Below are 22,122 nucleotides of genomic sequence, written 5' to 3'. Positions count from 1 at the left end.
AGCACGAAGAGAAGGAAAAACAGCAGGTGAATATGGACTGGGGAAAAGGAATGAAAGAGGAAGCCGTTTGGTGGAGTTTTGTACAGAGCATAATTTATTCGTCGCTAACACTTGGTTTAAGAATCACAAAAGAAGAGTGCTTACGTGGAAGAGCCCTGGAGACACCGGGAGGTTTCAGATTGAGTATGTAATGACAAGACAGATTTAGGAATCAGGTTTTAATCTGTAAAACATTTCCAGGCGTAGATGTAGACTCTGACCACAATTTATTGGCTACGAACTGTAGATTAAAACTGAAGGTATTGGAAAAAGGTAGGAAAGTAAGGATATGGGACCTGAATAAGTTGAAAAAACCAAAGATTGCTGAGAGTTTCAGAGGGAGTATTAGGCGACGGATGACTAGATCAAGGGAAAGGAATACAGTAGAAGACGAATGGATAACTTTAAGAGATGAAATAGCAGCAGAGAATCAAATACGTAAAAAGACAAACCCTAGTGAAATCCATGGATAACACAAGAGATATTGAATATAATTAATGAAGAAGAAAATATAAAAATTCAGCAAATAAGGAAAGCGAAAGGGAATACAAAACTCTAAAATATCAGATTGGCAGGAAGTGCAAAATGGCTAAGCAGGTATGGCTAGAGGACAAATGTAAGTATTTAGAAACCTATTTCATTACGAGAATAATAGATACCGACTACAGGAAAGTTAAAGAGGCCATTACAGATAAAAAGAAGCATCTGTACGAATATAAAGAGCTCAGATGCGAAACCAGTGCTAAGCGTAAAAGGGAAAGCTGGAAGTTTGATGGGGTACATAGAAGGTCTGTACAAGGGAGATAAACGTGAAAGCAATGTTACAGAAATGGAAGTGGACGTAGTTGAAGTTGAGATGGGAGATATGATACTGCGAGAACTTGACACAGCTCTGAAAGATGTAAGTCGAAACAAGACCCCGGGAGTAGAGGATATTCCGTCAGAACTTCTGATAGCCTTGGGACAGTCATCCATTAAAAAACTCTTCCATCTAGTGTTAAAGATGCATGAGACAGATGAAATACCGTCAGACTTCAAGAAGAATGTAATAATTTGAAAGAAAGCAGTCACTGACAGGTGTGAAAATAACCGACCTATCAGTTTCATGTCATGGCTGCAGAATACTAACAGGAATTCCTTACACAATAATGGAAAAACTGGAAGAAACCGACCTCGGTAAAGATCAGTTTGGATCCTGGAGAAATGTAGGAACACGCGAGGCAGTACTGACCCTATGACTTACAAGAAAGGTTAAGGAAAGACGAACCTACGATTATAGTATTTGTAGACTAAGGCAAAGTTTTTGTCGATATTGACTGGAATAGTCTCCCTAAAATTCTGAAGGTAGCAGGGACAAAATACTGGGAGCGAAAGGCTATTTACAAAAGAAAACAGAAGGCAGTAATAAGAGTAGAGGGGCATGAAAGGATAGCAGTGGTTGAGAAGGGAGTGAGACAGTTTTCTAGCCTATCCCCGACGTTATTCAATTTGTATATTGAGCAAGCAGTAAAGGAAATAAAAGAAAAATTTTGAGTAGGAATTAATATCCAGGCAGCAGAAATAAAAACCTTGAAGTCTGCCATTAATGTTGTAATTCTGTCAGAGACAGCAAATTACTTGACCAGTTGAATGGAGTGGACATTGTCTTGAAAGGAGAATGTGAAATGAACATCAAGAAAAGCAAAACAAGGTTAATGAAATGTAGTCGAATTAAATCACGTAATGCTAAGGAAATTAGACTAGTAGATGAGTTTTGCTATTTGGGAAGCAAAATAACTGAGGAATGCAGAAGTAGAGAGGATATAAAGTATAGCCTGGAAATACCAAGGACAGGATTTCTGAAGAAGAGAAGTTTATTAACATCGAGTATAGATTTAAACATCAGGAAGTCTTTTCTGAATGTATTTGCCTTGAGTGTTGCCATGTGTGGAAGTGAATCATGGACGATAAGCAGTTTAGACAAAGAAAGAATAGAAGTTTTCTAAATGTGGCGCTACAGAAAATTATTGGATATTGGATGGGTAGATAACGTAACTAATGAGTAGATACTGAATATAATTGGGGAGACAAGAAATTTTTGACACAACTTGACTAATAGACGAGATCGGTTGAGAGTACAGGTTCTGAGACATCAAGGGATCACTAGTTTATTATTGCAGGGGAGTGTGGAGGATAAAAATCGTAGAGGGAGACCAAATGATGAATAGAGTAAGCAGATTCAGAAGGATGTAGGTTGCAGCAGTTATTCGGAGAAGAAGATTCTTGCAGAGTATAGAGCAGCATGGAGAGCTGCATCAAAGCAGTGTTGCCACTGAAGATTAAAACAACAATAAGTCACATTTTATGGAATTTTCTCGAAGTGTTTCGAAGATAAGCATGACATGTCAATTTTGCCTAGTGCCACCTCAACCTCTAGGAGTCAACTGTCACTGGAAGTGTCACCATTCGGAAATCTCGAAAACTATGGACTTGATAATAATATAGATCATTTTCGGGATTTTTAACGTCCTTCCCTCAACCACCTACGGCTCTGCCCTAGGGGTGTCTTACCCCACAGCAAATTCAACTAAATGATAAATCACATGTAGCAAATCTGGTTCGAACTTTTTGCAGACGATCCAGTGCTAAGCATGTGTCTTCATATTCAGACGGTAGTTGTCCCGTTGTACTAACTCATATGTATCAAGTCTTTATAAAGCACTGCAGGCCTTCCAGAGCTATGCTCGAACAGGACACAAACGCAGTATGTGAAATATCTCGTAGGACAAGACTGTCATCCACGAACCTCATAAATGACACCTATATTTTCTTAATTGGAACTTGCATTGAGGTTCGTCTTTCCCTTATCTACAAAAAATTTATGCTGCAATGTTAATGAGCTGTAGCACTCTTTTACAAACTAACTTCAGTTAGCTTTATGCGGTTTCGATAGATATTAGACTAAAGCGTCTCTCCTGTATTACATTTGGTTATCTACATAATTCTGAAGATCATATTCCAGCTGACACATATGACGATTTTTTAAAGATAGATATTCAAATGTAAATTCCGAATAGCTCGTGACTATCTAGCGCTACGTGATGGACATTCTTTTCTATTCTTCACTGGGTGCATCCAGTCAGCATCTTATGAAATTCCCGTGCCTTGTTGATCATGTGGTAGCTCTTAGGGTTATCTGCTTTTAATTTCTGCCGCAGTATGAGCACATTGCTTTCCTGGAAGCCTGACGGCGCGTTTCATATCTCATACGCCACTGATTTTAGTGATCCAGAAGATACTTCCATGAAACGTGTTGCGTTGAGAAGATTACTCAGTTTATATTAAATTTACTCAGATCGTGCAAAATTTGACGTATTGTATGACATGAGACAACCTATACCATAAATGCAGACTCACATTTTCAAACGTATTACCGCTAACAACGTTCGATTCCCTTACACCAACTTTTAGGATGGGACGGAATCAATAAAAAGTTTAAAAAGTAGTCACCACCTACGTAGAACGCGTGTACTTACTGTCGGTATTGAGGCCCCAGCCGCTGACCGTAGCGGTCTGGCCCTCGAAGCTGTTGCTCGCCTGTGAACGAGAAGGCAGGTTCACCAGTCCGATGTAAGCTGTAAAAATAGAAACATATATTTTTATATTTCTCGTTATATCCCTGAAACAATCAAGACGTAGGACTCTCTCGAAGAATGAAGCCACAGAAACAATGTAAATACTCTCTGAACTACGATTCTAGTAATCATGATACATATGGACGAATTTAGTACGTAAATGAACGGACGTCTCAATAACATAGTTGATCGGGATAATTACGACGACTTCAAAAATATGAGCACTCGACCTACGGTTTCTGAGAAACCAAGTGTACTTGGCGGTAAAATTAAGACAGTTATGTGCGAACCACCGTGTGTGGTCCCTATCTGATTGTAGAGAACTGCTTTTGCCGAAAATTTACCATGGCATTTACTCAGATATTATCAGTGAATCGCAGAATATTATCAACAAAGACAAATGATGCCCCCAACAGACATTCGTTTTGGTACTCCTTGTGACCGATCTTACCGCTAAAAAACAATATTAATATTTCGTTAAAACAAGTAACTTCATGTTTAGAGAAATTTTGTACAAATGACTTGGCTCACACAAATAATGCAGAAATCTATGCATGGAAAAGCATTCTAACAAGCAAGACATTAAGCTAAAAATTGCCGTGGAGGAACTGCTGAAGTAGAGAAGTCGAAACTAATCGTACTGTTCAATTATACTGAAAACGAGCCATTAAAATCGGCTGAAATATACATTATCCTGTCTATAACTGTAGGTAATAATCGACGACAATGGTGTAATATTCCATAGTATTTATTGTCATACAAATCGATTTTCGGCTTTTACTCTATTGTCAGGTACATGCGTAAATACGTGTGGTGTGCAAGGTCAAATATTTGAAGTGTGGTGTATCTAGCGAGTATCTAAGTTTGTTTTCAAGGATGACAGTTGGTAATATGTGATTTAGCACTAAAAACAGAGAAGTTTTTCCGTAAAATACCATGTAAAACCATTTAACTTAGGTAAAATATGTGACAAATGAAATGATAAACTACATGAAAAATTAAAACAATTGTTTTAAGAAAAAAATTAGTTGCACAAAATATATTATGCGTAATTACTTTATACTTCAGAATACGTTTCGTTAAATACTGCGGTCCGAGAGCAAGCAATGGACCCGCTGCAACGTTCTGTCTCATCCCACTCTATAGGTCGGAGACTGGCAGCAGTCGCACTAGGGAATTCTTGTCCCATGTGTAGGCTGCCATTAACACCACAACACAAACGGCTCGGTTTTGGAGTGGTGTCATGACCGGGTATCATGGACTGCTAATGAATGACGCCTCATTATGTTCAGCGTCGCATTGTGGTCATCCACTACCCAAGACAACCATTGCCGGTGAGTATGATTTTGACCTGGGCAGGGGCCCCTATCTTCCAACATACTGGGGAACAAAGTGGTTTTACTTCTGGCGTCATGATGTGGGGAGCAATTGCCTATGATTTCAGGACACATTTGGTAGTGATCGAGCGAACTCTGGCGGCAGAACAGTACGCCACGGACTTGTGTTACCGCTCATGTGACCTTATCGTGATACCATTTCTTGCAACAGGACAATGCTCGTTCATACATAGCCCGTATCTCTATGAACTATCACCGTGATGTTGAGGTACTCCCGCGACCACCAATATCCCCAGATATTCCCCCGATAGAACAAGTATGGGACCAGCTCGGACGTCCACTCTGACCCAGTGGATATCAAGGACGAGTTACACTATGTGATCAAAAGTATCCGGACACCCCCATAAACATACGTTTTTCATATTATGTGCATTGTGCTGCCACATACTGCCAGGTACTCCATATGAGCTACCTCAGTAGTCATTAGACATCGTGATAGAGCAGAATGGGGCGCTCTGCGGAACACGGACTTCGAACGTCGTCAGGTGATTGGATGTCACTTGTGTCATACGTCTGCACGCGAGATTTCCACGCTCCTAAACATCCCTAGGTCCACTGTTTCCGATGTGATAGTGAAGTGGAAACGTCAAGGGACACGTACAGCACAAAAGCGAACAGGCCGACCTCATCTGCTGACTGACAGAGACCGCCGACAGTTGAAGAGGATCGTAACGTGTAATAGGAAGACCATACACAGAAATTCCAACCTGCATTAGGATCCACTGCAAGTACTATGACAGTTAGCTGAGAGGCGAGAAAACTTGGATTTCATGGTCGATCGGCTGTTAATAAGCCACACATCACGCCGGTAAATGCCAAACGACGCCTCACTTGGTGTAAGGAGCGTAAACATTGGACAACTGAACAGTGGAAAAACTTTGTGTAGAGTGACGAATCACGGTACACAATGTGGCGGTCCTATGGCAAGGTGTAGGTATGGCGAATGCCCAGTGAACGTCATGTGACAGCGTGTGTAGTGCCAACAGTAAAATTTGGAGGCGGTTATATTAAGGTGTGGTCGTGTTTTTCATGGAGGGGCTTGCACCCCTTGTTGTTTTGCGTGGCACTATCACAGCACAAGTCTACATTGATGTTTGAAGCAGCTTCTTGCTTCCCACTGTTGAAGAGCAATTCGGGGATTGCGATTGCATCTTTCAACACCATCGACCACCTGTTCATATTGCACGGCCTGTATCAGAGTGGTTACACGACAATAACATCCCTGTAATGGACTGGCCTGCACCGAGTCCCGAGTTGAGTTCTATAGAACACCTTTGAGATGTTTTGGAACACCGACTTCATGCCAGGCCACACCGACTGACATCGATACCTCTAGTCAGTGCAGCACTCTGTGAAGAATGGGCTGCCATTCTCCAAGATACCTTCCAGTACCTGACTGAACGTATGCCTGCGAGAATGGAAGCTGTCATCAAGGCTGAGGGTGGGCCAACACCATATTGGATTCCAGCATTACCTATGGAAGACGCCACGAAGCCATTTTCAGCCAGATGTCCGGATACTTTTGATCACATAGTGTACATCAATTATGGGGCAGCGTACCCCAGGGGAGGGTACAATGGCTTCCCAAATGAATGAGTGCGTGCAACCAGGCCAGGGTGGGTGCAGCGTCATACTGTTACGTAGGCTCGTACTTTTTGACTATTTTGTAATCACCGAAATACCGTCACATACTCTCTCGATCCGTGAAGTTTCATTTCGTTTGCTGCTCTCCTTCTGGGTGCTTCAAGTTTTTCGTCAGACGGTGTGATAAATAGTATAGAATATCACATCAGTGTAATGCGTTATTTCATTTATAATTGTCGTGTCCTGACACAGGACAGAGGGAAGGCAGGGGGTCTAGGGTCAGTCTGCAATTTCCCAGCGTATGCAGTAAGACAAATTCCCAGTGAAGGCAGGTTGATGTTTTGGATCAGCGCCAAACATTATCACAGGGCATCTACGAGAGACGCCGATTTTATAGCCTGACAGTATACTTGCAGCCGGAGACTCATGGAATTCAGGGGTCTTATTAGCACTGTTTATTTGCGATCATACTAACTACTACACCGAAGAGTAATTCTACAGATTAGAAAAGCAAAGGAGGAATTTATTTGCACAACAGAAGGAGGGGTGATGCTAACGCAACTAGAGAACACTAACAGCACGGCAAGTACAAACTTGAGAGCAGCACTCCAAGTGAGAGAAACAGACATGTCGGAGCTTACCGAGGCTGGGTACGAGCGGCACGGAGGCGGTGCCCCAGCGATTTGGCTGAGAACTCCCTCTAAATGCAAAAACAAAGGTTTTCATATAATCGTGGTGGAATCGAGAACTGCGGACCTAAGTGACTGCCTGACTGCTGAGTAAATTCGAATAGCCTTTTCTTCTCTTTCCTGCTCACGGCAGTAACTATTTTCTGTAAGATGTCACGCTTGAAATATGTATCTGTCTGCAGTCAACTGAGCATCAATTACGTTTGTGATTGTCTCTCAGACATGAGCCACTTGACGTTTATTTAATCCACGTTTTGTCGTCAGGCAGAGTTTGCATTATCCAGCAACAGGCTCACAACAAGAAAATTTACCGCTATACAGTGTGTTACAAAAAGGTACGGCCAAACTTTCAGGAAACATTCCTCACACACAAAGAAAGAAAATATGTTATGTGGACATGTGTCCGGAAACGCTTACTTTCCATGTTAGAGCTCATTCTATTACTTATCTTCAAATCACATTAATCAAAGAATGGAAACACACAGCAACAGAACGTACCAGCGTGACTTCAAACACTTTGTTACAGGAAATGTTGAAAATGTCCTCCGTTAGCGAGGATACATGCATCCACCCTCCGTCGCATGGAATCCATGATGCGCTGATGCAGCCCCGGAGAATGGCGTATTGTATCACAGCCGTCCACAATACGAGCACGAAGAGTCTCTACATTTGGTACCGGGGTTGCGTAGACAAGAGCTTTCAAATGCCCCCATAAATGAAAGTCAAGAGGGTTGAGGTCAGGAGAGCGTGGAGGCCATGGAATTGGTCCGCTTCTACCAATCCATCGGTCACCGAATCTGTTGTTGAGAAGCGTACGAATACTTCGACTGAAATGTGCAGGAGCTCCATCATGCATGAACCACATGTTGTGTCGTACTTGTAAAGGCACATGTTCTAGTAGCACAGGTAGAGTATCTCGTATGAAATCATGGCGGTGAATCGAGGAAGTACAGTACATACTGACGAAACTAAAATGAGCTCTAACATGGAACTTAAGCGTTCCCGGACACATGTCCACATAACATTTTTCCTTTATTTGTGTGTGAGGAATGTTTCCTGAAAGTTTGGCCGTACCTTTTTGTAACACCCTGTAGATTTAAGAAAGCGCCATTAATAGCACTCGGCGGCGCTGGTAGTGTTGTGACTAAGACTGTAAATAAGATCACCTGCATTTCACAGTAGTGGGCCTGTCTTTGAAGAGTTAAAATACAATGATGAGAAAATGCTGACCCCGGAAAATCAGTTTAGTTAGCATAAACTAATACTGCGTTGACGACAAAGTACGAAATAATTTCACACATTCTCTTAACTCTGAAAGGGAAATTTTTGTGATATGCTGACAGACTCTTTTTCTGCAATCGTGAGACCCAGATTGACTTTTTCTTTTCATAAGGCTGAACAAAGTAAACAATGATCGCATCTGTTTTTGCTGTTAGCGCTTGTCGTTGGGTACTGCCATTATCAAAACATTTCACTCTGATTTCAAATTCGCTATTACTGTGTTTATGTCGGTAAATTGTGAGTCGAAATCAGTGGATTTTGAAATCGTTTGTGCTTTCTGTTTTTGGATGCAGGCACTGTAAATTTGTTTTCTGCGTGCAGTTCGAAATAAATCGGGACGAAATAAATTGATATTTCGCTTAAAATAAAGATGGGGCTGCTTAAGGCACTTGATAAGAAAACGGTAATCGAAAACGTCTTGTTAAGTCAGCTTGTAAAAACTGCTGGCAGAGCGAGTTAGAGATGACGCTCAGCGTTGTGTACTGCAGCGTGCTGGCCGTGTTGCCGTCTGGAAACACACCACACGGCCTCCTCTTACCCTTCCCGAATGCTGTCACAGGTGATAGCCTCACTAGTGGCATCAAGCTGCCGTTTGACTGTTCAGTTGCCAAGACAGTTCTTTATGGTTTTTGTCTGTCCGTCCTTCTGATTGGAGGTTTGCTTTACGTAATAAAATGGAACACTTGCATCCGTCCTTTAGATGTTACTTATTATATAGCTACCAGTTTCGGTGATTCAATACACCATATTCAGACCGTAACTGACTCTGAGAGTGTGAACTCCAGTCGTACACACGACCCGTTCAGTGGGCAACATCTATGAACCCTTTACTGTAGACTTCTGTGACAGCGATGTCGTGACTCCAGCCAACAACTTAGTTATTAGTTGCAGACACAACATCGCTGTCTGTACAGTTCGTAGATGTTGGCCACTGATGGGTTCGTGTATAGGATTGGAGTTTACACAGTTAAGGCGTAAAGATGGTATAATGAATCACCGAAACTGGTAATTACACAATAAATAACATCGAATGGACGTCTGCAAGTGTTCCATTTTATTACATAAGTTCTTTATGATTTTACGCCACGAAACTTCACAGATAATGCAAAGCAGCTAGCGGGCCGAACACAGTCAATAAATCAATGTGATGTATTCATTTTATATATTTCCCATAACATACATAATTTGTTTGTATTGCTTTATTAGACCAACAGGGGTCACATAACATTAGGTTTTATTCACAAATCTAACATTTAAGTGAGTATTAACAGAACCAATAATGACAAGTTCAAACTATGAGGCTTGTTATTGAACTGGTAGTGCAATAACAGAGAATCATAAGTCTGAGTTCGAGTTCGAATATACAATATAAACTTCTCTCATGTGTTATACAGAGGCGATTATCCGCTAAAGATTGCTGGTTAATCTACGCTAGCCGATGATCTTCCAACGCGAAATGTACACTGCATCTTCCAGAAAAAAATTATTCTATAAGCAGCACGAAGTAGATGCGGTGTGTACTCTGAAGCCGCAAAGCCAAAACCAGTGGTTAGTATCTCATTTTTACAGTCATAAGCCTTACATGGACGCAGTCTTCATATTCTTATCTTTGTTTCTGTATACTCTTGTTTTACCGATCTTTATCAACAGTCAGCGCTGAAGGTTCCAATTTTCCTCAGTTTTTACATTTTAATAATGCCCGATCACATGTTCTGTCATCCGACGATTCTTCTCTTATCAATATTCTACAGATTTATTTCGTTGTATTTTATCCTTTCTAACACGTCCTCATTACCTATTTCATTTGTTAACTTAAATTGTAACATCCTTATGAGGCACCTGCTACAAAAAATTAATGGTTCTTTTCTTTGCAGTCTTACATGAACAAGTTAAACTGTAGCACTATTGAGAACAGTCTTCTCCAAATCTAGCTTAATTGTTGACACTAATAGATTCCTTCTATATGCTAATGTGGCTTTTGCTTCCACCTTACAACTCCAGTATTTCACCCTAGACACTACAATCGTCACATTCTACTTACAGTTTATTCCACTACTCTGATGTTCATGTCTTACCCGGAGAACTATGGGGGCATCCTGGTACCAGAGGTCTTTTTTACTGATATAGGAAGACATAAGTTTAGTTGAATTTTCTCAGAGCTACAGAAGTCACTTATTTCTACTACCCCCAACTCCAATGGTCAACTTTCGTTCAGAATGTCACCAATCAGTCCAGGAACTCCGGAAACTGTGGTATCGACACTAGTCTCGATCGTTTTACTTTTATTTTTTTCCTGTCATCCCCTTAAGATCCACACCCTTGCCCTACGCTTGTTTTAGGCTACAGCATTATTTTTTAAATAATGAGTTATTCGTATCTAGCTTGGTTTGAAATTTCCTGAACTAAAACGTTATCACTTTACACCCTGTCGGTAACTGTCTCCTCATACATAGCCATATGTGTACCAAATTTTGTGCAAATTGCTTCAGACGTTCCATAACTATGCCGAAAAAACACATACTACATGTATAGTTTCTTCTAGGAGAAGAATCTCACCTTCATACCTCTTCAATGACACTATTGTATTCTTGACTGGAGCGTGAATTCGCATTCGCCGTTCCCTTCTCCACAAAAAGTTAACTGGCAGTATTCATGAACTGCACCTCTCCTACACGCTATTTAATATTAGTTAGCTTTACTCAGTTTTTGCAGAAGTTATACTTAAGCATGTATCTCTATACCGTATTCTATAAACTTCGCAATTCTGACTGTAGTATTCCTTGTTACATACGTGACGTTTTTTTATTAATCAATTTTGAAATGCAAGTTCCGACTTATTCTTGGCTATCTGTCAGTACCTCATGAGTATTCATTTGTATTTTTCTGTAGATTTATACAGTCAGCAAATTATGAAACTGCCATGTCCAGTTGATCATGTGGTGGTTCCTAGCGTTAGCTGATTGTAATTATTGCGGCAGGTTGAGTACAGTATCTTTCTGGTGCCGTAGTAGTACATTTCGTCTCTCTGGCCTCATTGATTTTGCTGATCCAGAAGGTACCTCAAGCAAACTTGTGGCACTGACGAGGTTACTCAGAGGCGTGCTACTTTTACTCAGATCACTCAAAATTTTACACGTTGTAACGTAGTCTTACATTTACAGACTTATTGTCGCTAACTGCCTTACGATTCTTCTGCAAGGACTTTAGTGGTGAGGTGTAATGAAGTATAAGCATACAAGAAGCCGCCACTTGTGAACGGGAGTGTGTACTTACAATCGGCAGTCAGACCCCAACCGCTGACCGTAGCGGTCTGGCCCTCGAAGCTGTTGCCCGCCTGTGAGCGAGAAGGCAGGTTCACCAGAGCGATGTAACCTGCAAGAATAGAAAAATTTGTCAGATACAGTGAAATGATTCAAACAAAATCTTTTTAGAATTAGTATTCACCTTGTAGCGGAATGTGGGCTACTGCTGGCAGGTTAAAACTGCGAGCCGGTCCTGCACACAATTTTGATCTGCCAGGAAGTTTCCTTTCGCATGCCCCGGATTTCTTACAGGAGTGCTAGTCCCACAGTGTATGCAGGAGAACTTTTGTGAAGTTTGGAAGGTAGAAGATAAGGTTCTAGAGGAAGTAAAGCTGTGAGGGGAGGGGGGCCTCGTGAGTCGTACTTGGATAGCTCAGTCGCTAGGGCACACAAGCGACAGGGTAAGATCTCAAGTTCGAGTGCTGGCGTTGCACTCGGTTTTAATCAACCAGGAAGTTTAAAAATGCTTTTACATTCCCAAATATTCCCCTGGAAGAATCGATACTTAGAACCCCTGGAGAAATCAGTTCCCAAAATCTATGATAATACTTTGTTGAAAACATCTCTAGTGATGAAAATACCTAAACAGTCAACACATACGGATGAATTTAGTACTTGAATAAACGTACGGCATATACTTGATTTTGAAATGTCGTTGATCGGAATAATTACAATGAATTCGAAAAATGTCAGCACTCAACTCACAGTTTGTGAGAAACCAAACTTTTTTAACTACTTAAATAAATACTGTTAAGTGCAAACCATCGCGCACGGTCTCTGTTTTTTAAGAAGTACTAGTCCAGAAAATTTCCTATGCCATTTATTTCGACCTTAACTGTAGATGATAAAACGATATGAATTAAAAGACACGATGCATTTTCAATGGACATTTGTCGTGCTATTTCTTGTAACTGATATTCCTGCAAAAGACATAGCTTGGATGTTTCGTTTAAAAGAATAGCTTCATGTTCATAGAACTTCTGTGTAAATCAGTTAGATCAGCTAAACTATCTAAAAATCAGTGCCTGTTAGTGGATTGTCCGCAGCTCGTAGTCGTGCGGTAGCGTTCTCGCTTCCTACGCCCGGGTTCCCGGGTTCGATTCCCGGCGGGGTCAGGGATTTTCTCTGCCTCGTGATGATTGGGTGTTGTGTGTTGTCCTTAGGTTAGTTAGGTTTAAGTAGTTCTAAGTTCTAGGGGACTACTGACCATAGATGTTAAGTCCCATAGTGCTCAGAGCCATTTGAACCTGTTAGTGGATTCCAACAAACAAGGGACAAAGCTAAAAATAGCCATGAAGGACCTGTTTATGTAGGGGCGTCAAAACCAATCGTGAAGACCAATTACACTGAGATGAGCCTTTAAAATCTGCTGAAAAAGACAAATGTTTTTTTGAATATAAGCAATGATTCTCAGAACCTGTAAATCAAGTGTAGGCCGATGTTTTTAAGACAAGCATCAAAAATAAAAGGATTACGCCTCAAACCAAGAATTTCGTTGGTTATACATAACGAAAAAGACATAGGAATCAGAATTTTTTCTTCAAAAAAGGCATATATTATAGAGTAAAGGTACAATAAACTCAAATAGAAACATTACGACACTCGTTCTCAGATTGCCAATTTGTTTGATGTCAGGTGTACAAGATATACTCGTAGATACAAACTAATCAGCCAGACCATTGTGACCACTGCCAGCCGGCCGGGGTGGCCGAGCGGTTCTAGGCGCTACAGTCTGGAACCGTGCGACCGCTACGGTCGCAGGTTCGAATCCTGCCTCGGGCATGGATGTGTGTGATGTCCTTAGGTTAGTTGGGTTTAAGTAGTTCTAAGTTCTAGGGGACTGATGACCTCAGAAGTAAAGTCCCATAGTGCTCAGAGCCATTTGAACCATTTTTTGAACTTAAACCTCGTTATGCCACACTGTCAACAACCACTAACGCACATAATGTCATTCCCGCAACATGGAGAAAGCAACGCTATTGTCGTAGTTTTTAGCCCATCTAGACACGCAATCCTTATTTTATTTTGCATGTCTGAAGGAAAAGGCAATGCTGACAATCCACGGCTGTATTAAATGTCACGAAATTTGTTCGCAAATTGCGAATTCCTTGAACGTCACCTGTAGTACGTACAGATGTATGTACAATCTATTAGTGACAAGTCAAAATTTGTGCCGTGTGATGTTTCAGTTTCCACATTTTAAAAAGTGAGAAATAACACTTAAATTTGCATGCTCTGCTGAAAATTATAAAACTGATGTAAAAGTACTCTCAAGTATCAACCAACAAAGGAAACTGATTTCCGTGGCAGGGTGGCAGTAGCATCCTAGAAAGAAGAGGTAGATGTATAAATTATCTACGCTCCGTTATCGTTAGAAGTAAAGCATCTTAACGTGTTAATCGAGTACTGCGCTATAAAGTGACTGTTTGGGTGCTGTAAAAGTGCAGAATGACGCTTCTTTGTCTTTCCTGCCTACATTGGTAGCTGTTTTCTGTAAGATATGGCGAGTTTTCTTGAAATGTGCGTAGTATATCTATAGTCAATTATTCAGTGATTTTCTATACCTTTCTCGGTAACAAGGCATTTGATACTTATTTAATCCGTGTTTTATATTCAATCAGAGTTTTTATTATCCAGCAATATTGCCACAATATTACAATTTACTTCATTATTTTTAATATAGTGGCAGCAAAAACATACGACTTCTTATACAGGCTGGTTAGAAACAGTCTAAAAATCTTTTAAGGGTGTTTCAGGGTAGGTTGTGCTGAAAAATCATTGTGAACAAAACAAGTTCGACACCCGCATCTTTTGCGAATTAATTATCATCGATGTTAGCAAATCAGGCCGTTGAGCGCGCAAATTCAAGCGGCTCGCCAGATGCAATTAAGTGCCAGTTGTCCTCATGGCGTAGATGATAGCGAACGAGACTGCTCAGGCTTTGGTTTGGGTTCTATCCTTACTACCTATGTCCAATTTTTGTATCGCTCTCTTGTTCGGTTTTAGCTAACCAAATGAAGAACACATTTAGCAACACCGTCTTTGGTGGGCTGCTTGAATTTCCGCCCCGCAACGGACCGATTGGCTAACTTACCCAACAATTAACTCGGAAACGGCGCCACGTATAGCATTTTTCATAACAATTCTTAGCACAACCTTCCCTTCAAAACCCTTACAACCCGCCGGCCGGAGTGGCCGTGTGGTTCTAGGCGCTACAGTCTGGAACCGCGAAACCGCTACGGTCGCAGGTTCGAATCCTGCCTCGGTCATGGATGTATGTGATGTCCTTAGGTTAGTTAGGTTTAAGTAGTTCTAAGTTCTAGGGGACTGATGACCTCAGCAGTTGAGTCCCTTAGTGCTCAGAGCCATTTGAACCCTTAAAAGGTTTTCAGACTGTTCCCGAACCGCTCTGTATTAGCAACGAAACACAGTGCTGGTTGTGTTGCGATTACGAAAAATCATTTGGAAGATTCTGCATACGATCTTCTGGATTTCAGTGTGCTCTCTGAAAGTTAAAATTCAGCGAAAAAAGGTTTACGCAAATATATTTAACACGGAAAATCAGTTAGCATGAAATAAAACTGCGTTCACGACAAAATACGGAGTAATTTCATACTTTTTTTAACTCTTCATCTTCAGATGAACAAATATAGTCTCACCTTATTTCTGCAGTCGCGACGATACTCAGAGTTCTTGACTTTTTTTCGCTAGGCAGAACGAAGTAAACGATGTCTCCTCTTGTTACTGTTATCACTTGTCTTTAGGTACTGCCTTTGCTACAGCATTTAGAATTCGGCGATTTATATGTTTTGTGAGTTGAAATCAATGAATTTTGTGTCAGAATTGCTCATGTTATTTGTTTTTGTATACAGCTGCTATAATTTTATTTTGCACTCGCAATTGTAGAAAATCGAGCCAGAACAAATCGAAATTTTGCTTGAAATGAGAATAGTGCTACAAAGGCAACTGATGAAAGATGAGAGTCAGAAAAGAAAATGAGAAAAGAGATTGGCTTTGTTAACTGCACACTGTCAGCGTTAATTAAAAAGAACAGAAATCAAATTAAGGCAATGTTTGAGCGCAATATTTTCCATTCCAGTCATGGAGGAGAAATATAAGAACTGCTAAACACGCTGTGTTGCTTTTTTCGTTCAAACACGTTAGGTCGCAGAATGCACCCATATCAGACCACTTTTTTGCTGGATAAGGCTGATTAGTTAGTGTAGCAAATTAATATTGAATTTTTTGCGTATGCAGGCTGCTCAGATTGTAAAAGAAAGTGAACACCACAGTATTCAAAATTTTTACTACAACTACAAATATGAAGCGAAAAATGTTTCCAACACAGTCGAAAGGAGCTGCATTTACAATCATTCACCCGATAAAGCCATCATTCACGGGGAAGAAAACTCTTTAAAGATAGGTCTATGGTATTGATAGGATGCAATTCGGATGGCTCTCAAAAAGGTAGTAATTTTCCATGAGACAAGTTTAAAACCATTATGTTTAAGTAATAAGAGACCAGTAAAACGTTGTGGATGGTGGTTGTTATATTGACAGACTGGATTTCCAAATTAGATTTTCAAAAAAGATTAAGTCATAGTTATGGTTGATGATAGTCCAGAACATCACGATATTAAATTAATAGCTATAGAGCTTGTACAGGATGGGCAGAAACAGTATAGAAAACTTGAAAGGGTGTTGTAGGGTAGCTTATGCTGGCAACTGACTGTCTAGAAAGAAGTCCGGTACCTCACGCCGTTTCCGAGTTAATTAGCAATGAAGTTAGCCTGTCGGTCCGTTGCCCGCGTAGATTAAAGAGGCCCGCCAGAGACGATGTCGTTAAATATGTTCTTCGTTTGGTTTCCTGAACCCGATTAGGATAGCTGTACAAAAATTGGACGTGGGTAGTAAGGATCAAACCCGAACCAAAGGCTGAGCCGTATAGTGCGCTATAACCTATGCCTTTAGAACGACTAATTATTGTATCTGGCGAGCCGCTTGAATTTACGCCTGATTGTCTAACTTCAACGCTAATTAACTTGTGAACGAGCAACGTATCGAATCTCTTTTCGTAACAGTTATTTCATAGCACAAATACCCTGCAAGGCGCTTAAAGGCTTTTCAGAATGTTTCTGAGCAGTCTCTGTATTGTCTACGAGGAACACAAAACCGCAATCGCGCGATCAAGGCATTACACAAAACTTACTTGTAGCTGTATCGAAGCACAAGAATTCTCCATCAGTGAAATGGGAGGGGGGGGGGGTGCATTACGTATGTTGCGATCTCAATGGACGTTACTAACGTGAAAGACAATTAATGAAATATTTTGGGAAATATTTTAGAAGGGCGTACAAAATGGTTCAGATGGCTCTGAGCACGATGGGACTTACCATATGAGGTCATCAGTCCCTTAGAACTAAGAACAACTTAAACCTAACCAACCTAAGAACTTCGCACACATCCATGCCCGAGGCAGGAATCGAACCTGCGACCGTAGCAATCGCGCGGTTCCGGACTGAAGCGCCTAGAACCGTGGCCGGCAAGGGCGTACAGTATCACCATTACACTCACCAACACTCTACTAATACACACACAACTCGCATATCCGCAAGAAACGGGGCTAGCACACGCAAAGGAAGTATTAAGCGATCACTGGGTTCGTATTTTTGGCAGGCTGTTCTTGGGAATTATGCCATGTCCTTGGGGCGGCAGTGGTTTTGCAGTAGTCCTGCAGCCAAGGCGGATAAGAACCTTCACAGAACTTTGCCGATGTAGCCGAACAATACCTTTGTCGATAGGCGGCTGAATTTCCCAATCAACAATGTCACATGACATTTACATTTTTGTTCGATGAACTTGATGCAGTAGATGGGAACCTCGTTTCCCCGCTGTCACTGGCGGAAACACGAAGCCAGTTCTACATACATTTCCACCGCGTCACTCCTAAAACAGAGCAGTGTTGTCTTAGGGTCAAATAATCTAAGAAATTTGACCTCGGTGGTATCGTGATAGGTTCAGTAACGTAACATACACAAGCATCCACCTCTCAAAGGAATCAACGCCTTGAGGTAGGCCGCTACATCACAGCCAAAACGTCTCACACTTTACTATTTTAGCATTTTAAGTATTTTGTAACATGATGAAGCAATACACCGTGGAGGATTTTAAGGGGACGGCAACGAATTTGACAATTAATACCGCAGTTCCTGTCTCAAACATATCATAAACGCAGAACATCATTAAAAAGATGCTTAGCTGTTTGAAAGCTCTTTAGAGTGGCGAAATGGATAAAACGATGGACGATATCGAATGATTCGTCGAAAATTTGATGCTGGAAATGATACTTCAAAATTCAGTAACATACTCACTATAAACTTTCAAAAAACAGTTTGCACCTACAAGAGTAAACTTTAGCAGGAAGTCGAATTTCTGACGAGCAAGATATCGCAGTGCTTAGCACAGTAGACTTTCATTCGGGAAGACGACGGTTCTAAAACGCGTCCGGCCATCCACATTCAGGTTTTCTGTGATTTTCCAAAGTCGCTCCAGGCAAATGTCGACATGGTTGCTTTGAAAAGGGCACTGTCGATTTCGTTCTGTAATCCGAGTCCATGCTCTATCTGTAATGATCACGCATTAAACTCCAATGTTTCTTTTGTTTCATCGTTTAACAGGGAATTCCTTTAACTCCAAAAGATTTTTCAACCCCTTCAGTTTCGTGTTAAGCACTTTTCACTGTGTTATTCTTATGTCTACGTACAGAACTAAATATAATGATTATAGGTTGCTTGGCACACGTTAGATGTCGCTTCGGAACATTCTTAAGTAGTTAAGACACAAAGGAATCAGACATTGGCTGCAAGCGGAAATTGATTTAAATCAAAGAGGAAAGATGAAAATTTGTGCTGGACCAGGATTCGAACTTGAGTCTCCTGCTTACGAGGCAGATGCACTGAGCACCACACCATCCGCACACAGAGCTAGCCAGCTCAGCTGCACGGAGTACGCTAGAACTCCTCCCGTCAACCCCAAAGTCTCTACTTCTCCACACCCTACTAATGTAGCGCCCCTTGCCCGTTTCCCTCATTACTCACGGCATTTTGCCGATTCCTGTTAAGAGATCATTGTCAGGAAGAATAGAAAACACGTATCTATGATTAAGATGAGAACCGCCAACAATCTCTACAGTGTGGATTTATACCAGACTTGAACTCTTCCAAGAATCAGCGAAATACCGCAGTAGTGAGGATAATAGGCAACTGGCACTACATGAGTAGTGGGTGTGTAAGTTTGAGATTTTCGGTCTGGCGTGTGGTGTGACCACTGTGTCCAGATGGTGCAGTGGTCAGTTCATCTGCCTTTGTAAGCACGAGACCTGGGTTTGAATCCCAGTCTGGCACAAATTTTCAACTTTCCCCATTGTTTAACTCAATGCCCGCTTGCAGCCAATGTCCCTCTTTCCTTGGCGTCTTAATTCATAGTGGCTGCTGGTTCAAAAAATTGTGTCTGTCTTTCTTTAGACGTGTCCAAAAAACCAGACAATATATGTATATTCTTTCTTAAGCAGTGTCAAAAACAGTTCAATTTTATTTGTGTGTACGCTAAATTATGGCCACACGTGTGGAGTTACTGCTGAGCTGCACGTTGGTGCCCAGGAAGATGACGGCGATGTCGTTGTTGAGCGTGTTGGCGTTGTAGCCGGAGTGCACCGTCGTCGACCTGGTGTTGATGGTCACGCGGCCAGACTCGCTGCCGCTGCGGCGGATGCCTCCCAGGCTCACCGCCCACGTGCTGAACCTGTCGCAGCGGAAGGCCTCGTTGCGGTTACAGATGAGCATCGATGAAGGAAAAATGTACTTTTTATTTTCGTACTCAGCAATCACTAGAATTTTCTGTCTTATTCTTCTTCTTTGTTAGCGTTAGCCCCGTCTAGTTCGGACTCGGCTGTCAAAATTTGACAGATTTTTAAAATTTAACGGATTTATATTTATTTGACTTTTGCGGCCGGATACCCTTCACGTCCCCCCAAGCGAAGGAAGTCGTGAATCGTGTAAACTTTGTCCTGCGTCAGATTGTATTCCAACTGTTTTTGTATTGCGTTTTCTGAGGCGGAAATTGGGGACCAGCCCAACGACCCTAAACGAGCCTAAACCAGCCTATTTGCCTAAACAAGCGTGGAAAACTACTCAGAGGAAAAAGTTTCTGTTCTTATCTATATTTCAATTTATTGGTCGCAATTATAACTGCAACACTGAGAAGGATAGAAAATAACGAAATATCCGACAGGTGTACGAGTGTAAGGTAGTACGGGTCACATTGGCTCATAGTGCAAACCGCCCGATGCCAGTGTCGCTTTGGGCCGATGTAGCTCTTGCCGAATGCCTATTGGAAACCCTGGTGATAACTACTGTATCACTTGACAAGAGAGCCGTCTATTGTTGCTTCCAGCGTCTTCTTGATGACAGTCCGAGAACCCTCTGGCACCGTAAAGTACAAAATTATTAAGATTTTCGTGGCCATTTGTTAACAAATTAGTTGCTCGCTTCTGTCACGGGTTCTTCAGCTAACAATGGTTTGATGACTTTTTTGACGTTTCGTCAGCGCGAGTGGTTGGCTTTGTCAAAGCTTCACCTTCAACTGCTGGTGGTGGGCTGGAGTCGAGCTCGCTCATGCAGATTGTGGCGGGTGGTTGTATCTGAAGTGAAGCTACTCACAGACGTCCAGTGTCGGCTGTAATTATCGTGTTAAGTCGAACTTAGTAGATACACTAATGCGTTAATGCAGAACACATTTTCGCTGGAGAGAGAAAAAAAAACTGTTCCAGTTTTGACCACGAGGTTCAAATTTCTCCCTGCGAATGCAAGAAAACGCACAGAAATGTTTCCATATGTAACGGGTTAGGAACTGGACGTGGGCAAAAAAGGTCAAAAAAATGAGTAAGGTGTATTGTTGATTTTGTTATAAGCCGACAGTTAAACAATTTGCTCAATATGAGCGCTGGAGACGTCGACAGATGCTTCATCTGTAAAACGTGATCAACAGTTGCTCGCAGCAGCTCCGGTAGATACTGAGCAACGTGTTCTTGCTTTCTGTTCTCCAGATCAGCCAAAGACCGAGCGTTTCCTGGTAAAAGTATTCTTTTGGATACCCCGAAGTCAAAAATCACATGGATTCAAATCAGGTGATCTTGCAGGCCATGCATCTGAAAAACATCTAGAGCTAAGACGTCCATTGAAGATTGCGTTAAGCAGATCTTTCACTGGGCAAGCGACATGAGGTGCCGCCCCATCTTGCATGAAAACTATGGTTACCACAAAGTTGCGCTCTTTCAATGCTGGAATCACATGCTGCACAAAAAGGCCTCGACAACACACAGACATCACGGTATCCTCTTCAAACAACAACGGACCGTGAACAAAGATGCTTGTGAATCCATATCATACAGTCACATAGAGCGTCTGCAATGGCTCTTCATGTATAACACGCGACTTAAAAGTAGCCCGGTTTCGGCACTTCTGTGTATTCACTGCTCCCTGTAGTGCAAAATGTGCCCCACCACTCCACTTAATATTGTCCAGCTACATGCCATCAAACTCGATCCGTATCAGAAACCGAAGAGCAAATTCAGAATGAGGTTTGAGTTGCTGCACCGTTTAGATTTTGTACGGTTAGCATTGTGCCATACACCGCAAAACTTTCCGTACTGTTGATCACGGGATGGACAATTCTCGTGACACTGTACGAGCACTAGTACCGCCTGGGACATGTGCTGAATGGTTAGTTACAGCAACAGGAACCTCGTTAACAACTTCCAATGGGATAGGACGCCTTGCTCTTTCAGGTGCTTTATCAAGCTGACGTGTGTTTTCGAATTTCGTTAACATCTTATTTTAACCGTTTAATGACATCGGGTGTCTCCTCAGACCTTTCAGTTGACGATACTCTCTCAATGCAGCAATGTGATTGCTGCCATCCATGTCAAACAGTTTCACTAACAGTGTACGGCCTCTCTTCTCGATAGCTATACTCTTCACTCACGTTACGGTTTGTCAAATGTTAGCATGTATGTTATACCGTCATACAAATCGTGTACAGCGCCAGATTTGAACCTGGTGGCCAAAACTGGAATTAATCTTTTTTCAGCGTAAATGGGTTCCACATTAACACAGTAGCATATCTACCAAGTCTCGCTGATATATGATAAATACAGCCC

General features: G+C 41.6%; 1 protein-coding gene across 1 annotated transcript in view; it reads right to left on the bottom strand.

Annotated features, from left to right (window-relative positions):
• Positions 1-22,122, bottom strand: part of LOC126456225 (brachyurin-like) — a 79,735-nt gene that overhangs the window by 21,667 nt on the left and 35,946 nt on the right. The window contains exons 4-6 of the mRNA XM_050091978.1: positions 19,540-19,706; positions 11,878-11,976; positions 3,555-3,653 (exon numbers count right to left, since the gene is read on the bottom strand). Coding sequence (XP_049947935.1) covers positions 3,555-3,653; positions 11,878-11,976; positions 19,540-19,706 — 365 coding nt within the window. The remainder of the gene's footprint in view (positions 1-3,554; positions 3,654-11,877; positions 11,977-19,539; positions 19,707-22,122) is intronic.

The sequence above is a fragment of the Schistocerca serialis genome, chromosome 2, assembly GCF_023864345.2.
Source record: "Schistocerca serialis cubense isolate TAMUIC-IGC-003099 chromosome 2, iqSchSeri2.2, whole genome shotgun sequence".
NCBI lineage: Eukaryota > Metazoa > Arthropoda > Insecta > Orthoptera > Acrididae > Schistocerca > Schistocerca serialis.
This window is presented reverse-complemented; position numbering and strand designations above follow the sequence as displayed.